The 9,422-nt window shown below is 34.2% G+C and overlaps 2 protein-coding genes across 2 annotated transcripts; both read right to left on the reverse strand.

Annotated features, from left to right (window-relative positions):
• Positions 1 to 154: 154 nt before the first annotated feature.
• On the reverse strand, positions 155 to 975 carry LOC110636534 (E3 ubiquitin-protein ligase ATL4). The gene has a single exon (XM_021786278.2). The coding sequence runs from the start codon at positions 807 to 809 to the stop codon at positions 309 to 311; it is 501 nt and encodes a 166-aa protein (XP_021641970.2). The 5' UTR covers positions 810 to 975; the 3' UTR covers positions 155 to 308.
• Positions 976 to 3,583: 2,608 nt separating this feature from the next.
• On the reverse strand, positions 3,584 to 9,037 carry LOC110636526 (uncharacterized). Its single transcript, XM_021786266.2, has 10 exons — positions 8,857 to 9,037; positions 8,536 to 8,592; positions 8,388 to 8,455; positions 5,824 to 6,034; positions 5,648 to 5,748; positions 4,839 to 4,914; positions 4,682 to 4,741; positions 4,557 to 4,607; positions 4,356 to 4,434; positions 3,584 to 3,834 (listed from the first exon to the last, which is right to left on the reverse strand). Exons 1-10 carry the CDS (start codon positions 8,935 to 8,937, stop codon positions 3,737 to 3,739), a joined length of 882 nt encoding a protein of 293 aa, XP_021641958.2. The 5' UTR covers positions 8,938 to 9,037; the 3' UTR covers positions 3,584 to 3,736.
• Between the last annotated feature and the right edge of the window lie 385 nt (positions 9,038 to 9,422).

Raw genomic sequence — 9,422 nt, forward strand, 5'->3', positions numbered from 1 at the left:
AAACACTTATAAATTAGTCATTAATACTAAATTTGACATGTCTTTGAAATTTTATGATGAAATTATTAATTTTTTAATTAATTTGACTCCATTGGAGATGACAATTATCAATAAAAAAATTTAAGCACTATCGTAAAATTAACATGAAGAGCTATTTAAACGAAAATTGTAAAATAATATAAAAACTATAAATGAAATTAACAATAAATTGCAAATATAGACATATCCAAAGGCCAATCCATACAAAATTGATTGATCCTATTTTCCCTCTATTTTTGCCCTAAACCACTAAAATAAGGAAGCAGCCATTATTGAACAAACAAATCATCTCCAAATAGGTAGAGAATTCTCTCAACAGCCCAACTGGGCTCAGACTTGACCCAAGCCGAGCACTGTGAAGTGGTCAAAAGAGGCGCCCTACATAACGGACAAGTTTTGTGATTATCATGATCATGATCTAGCCATCTATCAATGCACTCTTTGTGGAACACGTGGCAGCAGTTCCTCAGTTCCCTGACCACATCATGGTCTTTCAAATGGCCCAAGCAGACAGCACACTTGTCACACGCTCCTGAAATCCTCTCCGTGATGTCACCAAAAGTGGTCAAGATCAGACCGTCCCTTATCTGCTGGGAAGAAGGGAGAGGATGGGATTGGTGTAGAGAATCATTGGTAGAGGAAGGTAAATGAGTTCTGTTTCTGAGCTTGATTGCCCAAGACAAAGCCCATCTCAAGACTGCCAGAATAACAGCTGCCTTGTACAGGAGATGGGTTACTATTACACCTGAATCTTCTACAAAGAAACCCATTGAAAGAAAGTGCAAATTTATGAAGAAAAAGCAGCAGAAACCAAGAACACAAGCAAGAGAAGGAAGAAGAGAGAAAGGGGAGGAGCAAAGGAGGATTTGGGGGCTTTTTAAAGGCAAAGGGGGTGGAGCATAGTGCTTTATTTTGTGTACTTTTTTATAAATTTATTTATTTAATTATTTATTGTTAGGTGTTGATGTCTGCTAGGAGAATAAAGAGACTATGGTGATTAGGTCACTATCATGTGCATTCTCGTAAGTGACAACACCTAAGGGTCGGTGGTTTATTGTGTAATTAAAACTTGTTTAAAGAATAGTAACTTAACTTTCAAAAAGAATAGAAAGAGAAAGCAGGAAGTAGAAACAACTAAAATGGATCATGATTATTAATCAAAAGATAATGACGTACTATTTATTTTTGTTGTTGTTTATATTTGCAATTGCATCCATCATAAATCAAAAGTAAAATGGAAGTAGTGTCTTGCCCATGATTTTCAGAAGTTTAATTTTGTGATTTGGCTAAAGTTATCCTCAATCTCAGAAATTAGATTTTATTACTTAATATTAAAGCATTTAACTAAAATAAAAAAATCGCGTAAATATTTAAATTTTTAAATCCAATTGGTAAAAATTATATATAGAAAATTAATTTTTAATTATATATTTACTCAAGGGTATGAATAAATTATAATTATATACTTAGGTTTTGCCTCTCTCTATCTTTTAAAAAGAGAAATTTTCTCTTTTTTTTTTTCTTGGTTTCTAGGGGCTTTTGCTTGCTTCTTTTTGTCGATCCATGAGCTTTTCCTACTCCTTCCAAGTAGGGAATGGCTTCGTCCTAGCCTCAAGTATGGGTTTCTCCTTTCTACCTCTGAATTGGACTGTAAATAACAATTTTTATGAGGCTTTGCTTTGCAAGTCTTGTGATGTCTAGGTGAGGTTTAGTTGAAGATCTACTTGGTTTTTTTCAACTAGGCTATGTAATCGATTGGGTTGTAGTTTGTGTTTTGACTCTATGGAGAGTCTATGACAATCGATGCATGGCATCTCTAAGGCCTTCATGTTGATTATCTAGTGGTGGTTGAGCCCTAAGACTATACGATAGTGAGAAGTTGTGAGCTTTATGTACACCACCCTCTATTGATTGTTGGTAATAAATATAGATTATGGGGCATCATAAGCCGAGGTATTAAGGGAAGAAAGACTTAATATGTGGTCAAACTACTTTGTCCATACTATTATAACTTGTGTTTGGCATTTCAGTGGCATTTTATTTGTTGGGGTTGCCCATCTCTGCTACTGGAGAAACAAATAATTGAAAGGAGCATGACCGGCATCTATCTTTCTTCCTTAGCTTAGGGTTTCTTTTTTGCACCTATGGATTTTACTGTGATGAGCTACAAATGTTGGCCCCCTAGCTGCCCCTTTTTATGTTTCTTGAGAGTGAGAAGTCATTTAGGCTCTCCCTATTTTTCTACTACCTTCCCTTTAGCCTTTTGGCATTTCTATTTTTCTTGAGTTCTCTAGGAAGGCTTGCAACCTTGTGTAACTCTGACGTTGAGCTTTAGTTTGCTGCAATCTTCCCCCACGATGAAAGATAATTGGCGATGAGCAGCGGCGATTGTCACTCTCTTATTCTGTCGGGTTTTGAATCTAGATGTATAACCCACCTCAACTAAGGGTTGTGCTTATGAGTTTAGGCTTATTGTATGTGCTGCGTTTTTCCTAAACTCTCCTTTTTAGACCATGGCTTGTTTTAATGATTTAGTTGTATTATGGCCAAAGGCCTAAGTGCGTTCTAGCCTCTTCCTTTTATGAAATATTGACATCAATCATCAAGGATTTTTTTTTTTTTAATCAAGATATGTATCTCAATTATTAGCTAATTAAATTAATTACCCTAAATTTTTGCAATAGTTCGAAAACCACAAGAGAAACAAGGAACTTTGAGCTATGCACTTATTATCTGTGCATAATGAAATTTATTTTTAACGAAGTTGATGGTAGGAGGTTGGACACGTGCCTTTTAGCAGTAGTAATTTGGAGACCGAGAAACTTTTGACGCGTGATTTGTCTCAAAATAAGTTGACTCTATGGTTCAGCCTCTAGAAGTCAAGAAAATAGGATGTGAAAAAGGGCAATTCTTGTTAATAAAAAGGAAATATATATATATATTGTTAGATCATATGTCGGTGGATAAAAAAGAAAAGGGGCGTATTCCATTTGCAAATACGTGAGAAGCGACACCATTACACATGTAAATTCCACCATCCTAGTCAGATCGCACCATTCCCATCATAATTTTCATATTAATTAGTATTTGAAATTGGAAAAAGAATTACAAGACGATTGCGGTTCTGTCCATCTTAAGTTAGGAGCAAAATTTTTGTACCTAAAAGTAAATTACACCTCATGTTCCATCTATTGCAGGATGTCGTAGGCAACAGGGCTACTCATCTTCTTTTTAAATTACTTACTTTTACTCCTTTTTTTATCTAATAATGAAAATTCTATTATGTTGTAATAATTTGAAACTAATTTAATTAAGAAAAAATGAAAAGACAAGGTAATGGCGGAAGAATATCAATGGGCAAGCACCAGAGGATGCTGCCGTAAAACATTCAGTATGTAAAGGCATTTGTGTTTATGTTTTAACATACGAACAAAGCCATTGCAAAATTGGTTAAAATTTATTCCTAATGGTTACTAAACAAAGTTTTCATGCACATACAGAAAAACAGAACTTTTTTTTTTTTTATTATTGATTTCAAAAGAGCAGAGAGAGAGAGTATTCTATTGGACACTCCATGCACAATTTACATAATACAACTCCATGCAGAAATTAATAAAAACAATTTCTCGAGGGGATGAACAATTTGCATTGCATGTGCAGATTAAAGGAAAAAAAAGGGATGCACATACTCTCAGTCTCAGATGGTGTTATGTGGGCCCTGCCGCCCATGTTCTTCCATTTTCTTTCTCATCTTGTATTGCAAAGTTGGAGGAGCACAGTCCAGCGGAGTTTCGCCTAAAAAAGAGGGAGTTGATCAGAACTGAAAAATAATAAATAAATAAAAAGAGTAGCATTATCGTTTGCTACAACTTTAACTTCCACCTTATTCAGAGAAAGATAAAAAGTGCAATTTGACCCTTCTTTTTTCTTTCTTCTGCTGGGGGGAAATGAGAAAGAGGCAAAGGGGGTTGGACCGCTGGGGGTTGGAGCGGAGGGGGAGACAGAAGTTGAGGCTTAAAAAAAGTGAATAGAGTCCTTCAATAATGGTGCAAACTAAAAAGACTTAATTATCAGTCCCCACAAAAGACAACTTGGTAGGATTTCTAATTGCACTCCAAGCTTTTAGAGAACTTAACTATATCTGGCTATTTTATGTATCAGCTATGATGCAAAAATCATGATCGTATTCCAAGTATTTCAACGAAAGTTTCTATATCATTGCCTAGCATATCATTATAGATTCCCTCCACTGATCAACAATTCAAAGAAACAGGGCACTACAGCTAGACAGTATAACTGTACATATGATTGATTACCTTGTGCATTCTTGTAGTCCAGGCTTGCTCCAGATTCCATGAGCGAAAAAGCTATGTCAGTTCGGTTAAAGAGTGCTGCCTACACATAGTTGAGCCTCTAATTAGAAACATAGTTTTCCAAAAGGAATTGCACCAATATACATGTAAATACATAATATGTGTGTGTGAACAAATAGACACATAAGAGAGAGAGAGACTTACCAAATGTAATACAGACAGTCCTTGCTTGTCACGATAATTTGCATCCACATCCTACCAATATGACAGCACTTAGTGACATTTCCAAAGGCAATCTTGCAAGAAGGTTAAGATGCTATATGGTATACCTCACTGAGTAGCTTCTTGACTGCAGCACTGTCACCATTCTTTATGGCTTCCCTCAAACCCTAAGCACAACACATGTAATGCAGTAATACAATGTCAGTAACTAATCAACAAGAAGTTAACCACTTTTGCAAAATTAGGACATTAGATGGATCATACCTCCCCATTTACTTCATAATCCATCTGAGGTTTATCAATACCACCATTTGTCATTTGACCATGATTGAAAACAGAACTGCAAATTTTGCAAAAGTTAAACATTCAAGAACGTTAAGACAATACAACAAGTCAGCAGTTTACAATATAAAATTAAAAAAAAAAAAAAAAAAGAACCCTTGATACAACAAATATAATTTCAGAATATCAAAATGTCTTAATAACAAATGATAACTTGATAAGGTGCACCTAACACAAATGGAAGAAGGAGAATGTGAAGGAAAAAAAATGATGAGAATGGGACAAAACCCTCTGCAGAGTTGACTAAATGACAAAATGGAAAATCAATCAATCCATCCGTGTGACAAGTTCAAAGCAGAATTCAGTAAAAACTCACTTTTGGGGTTTTATCTTATGAAAAAAAACCCACACTTCAGTTTCAAGTTTAGAAAAGTTGAATTTGAATAAAGACTAAAACCCACATTTTACTATGAAATATACCATTCAGGAATTGAGGAACATGATTGTAGAGTACTTTCAAGGTAAGGGAAAAAACCATGAGACCAAATTTTACCCCCATTTAGTAAGTTTAGAATCATGTGAACTTCAGGTGTCAATAACATCACATGCTATTACATATGGGAGGGCAGGGTTCGGTCTCATACTGTAAACCATGCATTAACAATCTCAATGCTTAAGCCACATAATCAAACTTGACAATATACACATTGCATCAAGAGAAATTACAAGAGTAACTGTTTATATTTGTCATAGTATTGAAAAAAGAGCATGAGCATCTAAAGTGAACATACCTAGAATTGCTGTTTGAAGTGGAACCTCTGTTCTTAGGGATGGCACCTGTCTTTTTTGGCTTTGGATTTGATTGAGAAATATTGGTAGAAGGGCTTTTCATCTGATAAATAACAGATTTAGTATGTTATGATCATGGACTGCAAAGATGCGTCTAAAACTATTGAAGGAGTCATACCTGTAAGTGAGGTGCATCTACAGTAGGAGCTGGAGGTTCACATATGCATAAAGGCATCCCACACTTGCACTCTATAACACCAGCAACAGAATAATGCTGGGTCTCTGTATCTGTTTTGGAATTTGTTTCTGTACCAATGTCTAATATAGAAACTTTATCTGTTACAGAATTAACCGCATCTGAGGAAGCCTGTGGATCAACATTTCCTGACCTGTGTCAAAATAAAATGCAAGGGAATCACACATTCTACAAAATGAAACAAAAGTATCATTAAGGTGAGAAAGGAAGGAAAGACAAGTCCTGTCAAAAATCCAAAGCCACCAGAAACTAATAAATATCCACACAGTTAATAACCAAAGAAGAAGAACTGCATCATAAATATTAAATGGACCCACTACATCATGGCCAGACATGCCATTGGTCTTCAAGACAAGAACTTCTTAGATGAAAATTTGCTTCAAAATTAGAATAGCACATAACTAAGATTCAAGAGGAAGCGATAGAGAGGAAACAAGGGATTAGCAACCTCCCAGGAGGAAATAATAGTCTGCCCATAAAATACAGATCCTTTTAGACCAGTTTCTCAACATTTAAGTTTCACCATCAACAATGATTTTCTCCTGCATTTTCTGTTACTTGTAACGTACGACAGTAATATCAACTTACAACTGCCTTTTTGCTAGATGAAACCCAAAAATTCTAAAGCCTGCCAGGGTGTTGCCAAAACAACAAACTTAAATGTGCAAGAGTCTCAGTTCTATCAGCCAGAAGCTAATCAGATAAACCAACAAATTTAATTTAAGAAAACAATAGTAAGATTATCATAATACCATAACTGGCAGTCTTAAGAAGTGTAAAAAAACATAAATTCTATGCCTTCTCCAAGAATTAACACAGCATAGGCACCATATAAAACCTTGATATACAAAAATTGCTTGATTTTTGTTTGAAGAAATATCTGAAAATAATCCCTGAAGAAATAACTGCATAAATGCTCAATAACAAATGGAGGCCAAATCCAAATCCAAAAACACCCCCTTATTCATTTTTTATCAATATCCTTCCTTTTAGCATACCCTATGCTCTAGGTTCCTCCCTACTGGAGCCATGATTCTTACTGCATACATCATCCCCAACCTTTGCAAATGATATACACTAACATCCATTGGCCTCATAAAGCACTAGCAAAAGCCACTTTGTATCAACCAAGGTTTTTAAATCTAACCCGATCATCGAACCAATGAAAGTAGAGTGTTAAAAGTTTAAAATTCAATTGGAGTCAAACTGGGGTTTAACCTGTATCCTATTTAATCAATATTAATTATATAACAATTAACAATCTCTTAAAAAATAATAATGTATTATTACAATTAGTAGTTTGATATATCTTATAAATAATTATTAAAATAAAGCTAGTTAAATTTCAATATGTAATTTTTTTTTTCTAAAAATAATTTAAAATTTCTAATTAAAATTTTAGATTTTAAATAATAATAATATTTTATAGCAAAAGAAATACTTAGAGTAAAATTTCATAATAATAAATTTATTTATATCCATGAAAAATAATTAATAAAAATAAAAATTTAATCATATAAAGATAATAAAATACCAAAATAATTTAATAATTCCAGTTAACATTAAGAAAATATATTATTTACACCATTTATCACACAAAATACAGGTTGGTCAAGTGGACAAAGACAAACCAATATCTTCCCTTCTAGTGGTTGTGGATTCAATATCTGCTGCCAACAGATTCCCATCTTTTCTTTTTTTCATGAAGAAGAACCCATCTCTTAACGGAACTGACCGGCCAGTGGCCCAGCTGGTCCAGTTTTGAAAACTATGGTATCAAGTATCAAGATTATTGAAATTGAAAATAGCCAAGCTTCACCGACAATTCCACACTGAACAAGCAAATGAACTCCAAATATTGAACCCTATCAGTTCAAACTTCAAAGCTTTCCCAACATTTTGGCATAAAAGAACATTGGCAGAGATAGAGCCATAAATAAATCCTTGTATACAACAATGACGTAAGGTCAGGACATTTTGAAGACATGACAATTTTACCAAGGATGCATCTAATGTGTATGTAAATGAGCACAAGAATCTAGATACAAATATTTGATTTAAGGGCTGTTAGGCTTGTTTTTATACAAGGTCAAGTTTATAATAACCACAACCTTTTACTAAAATTCTTTCTTCACACTTCAGTAAAAATCCGTTGTACATACGAAACCAAAACTTTAGGTTCCAAAAAAGGTCAGTTAATCATATTCCATCCATACCATTTACCCACTTCACAACCAACTTAGTTATTTCTGTAACTGCTGCCACTTACCAACTCAACCGTCCTCCTCATGATTAATCTGAGGAAGTCACTTCCACTTGATGAGTTAAAATAAAGAAAAAAATCAAGGGAAAATATAAAGGTTAATGTCAATCTGACACAACATCTATTAAGAAAACAATAAAGTAAACGCCTCAAGTTGGAACATACTCGTAATAAGTTTCCCATTCCAATACATAGCAATAAGCAAAGAAGGTGTCAAACTTACCAAGTAGAATCATTAAAACAATCAGCGCAAACTCTAACACAGGAGTGGATTCCAAATTGAGGTAGAGCCTGAATCACCACACTCTTATCATTTCATCCAACAATAATAATATCATTGATGAAAGAAAAGCGGGGGAGAAAAGCCATACCATTTGATTTGACGAATGTTCGTGGCATAATGTCCTTCCACAACGACGGCAATGATGCTACAAAATGAGAATTAACAGAAACTAAGATAAAACGAAACCGGCGGTAACATCAGTACTCAACAAACATAGCTATTTCAGCTATATGACCGACTGAGAAATAAATAAATAAAACCTTAATCAATCAAAATTAAAATCTACATCGAGCAGTTCAGATCACTCCAAGATAAAGAAATTGGATGAGATGCAACAAAAATCGACCTCGTGAGTGAACGAAAAATTTCAGATTATTGAATTGCGCAGTTTAAAGAAACGAGTATTTACCCTTCGCCGGAAAGCGCTGAAGCTGCATTTACAGACGTCACAGCGATCCGCTTCCTGGAAAGGCAGAGGCTCCAACGCCATTTCTGGTCTCAGATCCTCCCCCTCGGCAGCCGAGTCTCGTTATTTTCAGCTCCGAATAAGCAGGGAGTGGAATTTTCTTTCCTTTTTTTGTTTTCCTTCAAAATTAAAATTTAAAAAAATATCGCAACGTTCCACGACGGCGTTTAATTATTCTGGGCCGGTACTTGGTCCAAATTTATTGGCAAAGCAGACCGATACTGGGTTAGCATATGCAGGCCTGCTGAACCGATCCGATCCCTCAAAGATTTCTACCGGTCGTGGAGATGACGTCATAAAGTGATAGTAATTATTTTATGTAACAATACTCCGAAAAATTATTATAATTTTAATAATAATTTATTTTCATCTCTAATTCATTTATGTGTAAATTATATTTTTAATAAAAAAATTTTATATAAATAAAAATTTTATTATATTAATAAAAATTATTATTATTATTATTATTATTATTATTATTATTATTATTATTTTTAAAAAATATATTT

The sequence above is a fragment of the Hevea brasiliensis genome, chromosome 11 (genome assembly GCF_030052815.1).
Source record: "Hevea brasiliensis isolate MT/VB/25A 57/8 chromosome 11, ASM3005281v1, whole genome shotgun sequence".
Lineage (NCBI taxonomy): Eukaryota > Viridiplantae > Streptophyta > Magnoliopsida > Malpighiales > Euphorbiaceae > Hevea > Hevea brasiliensis.

Excerpts from the sequence above, each read along its gene's own strand:
- LOC110636534 (XM_021786278.2), bottom strand. The coding sequence starts at position 809 with ATGGGTTTCTTTGTAGAAGATTCAGGTGTAATAGTAACCCATCTCCTG.
- LOC110636526 (XM_021786266.2), bottom strand. The coding sequence starts at position 8,937 with ATGGCGTTGGAGCCTCTGCCTTTCCAGGAAGCGGATCGCTGTGACGTC. Across the intron at positions 6,035-8,387 it reads TGTTTTAATGATTCTACTTG|GTCAGGAAATGTTGATCCAC; the intron begins GTAAGTTTGACA and ends ATTTTGACACAG. Across the intron at positions 4,742-4,838 it reads ATTATGAAGTAAATGGGGAG|GGTTTGAGGGAAGCCATAAA; the intron begins GTATGATCCATC and ends TGTTGTGCTTAG.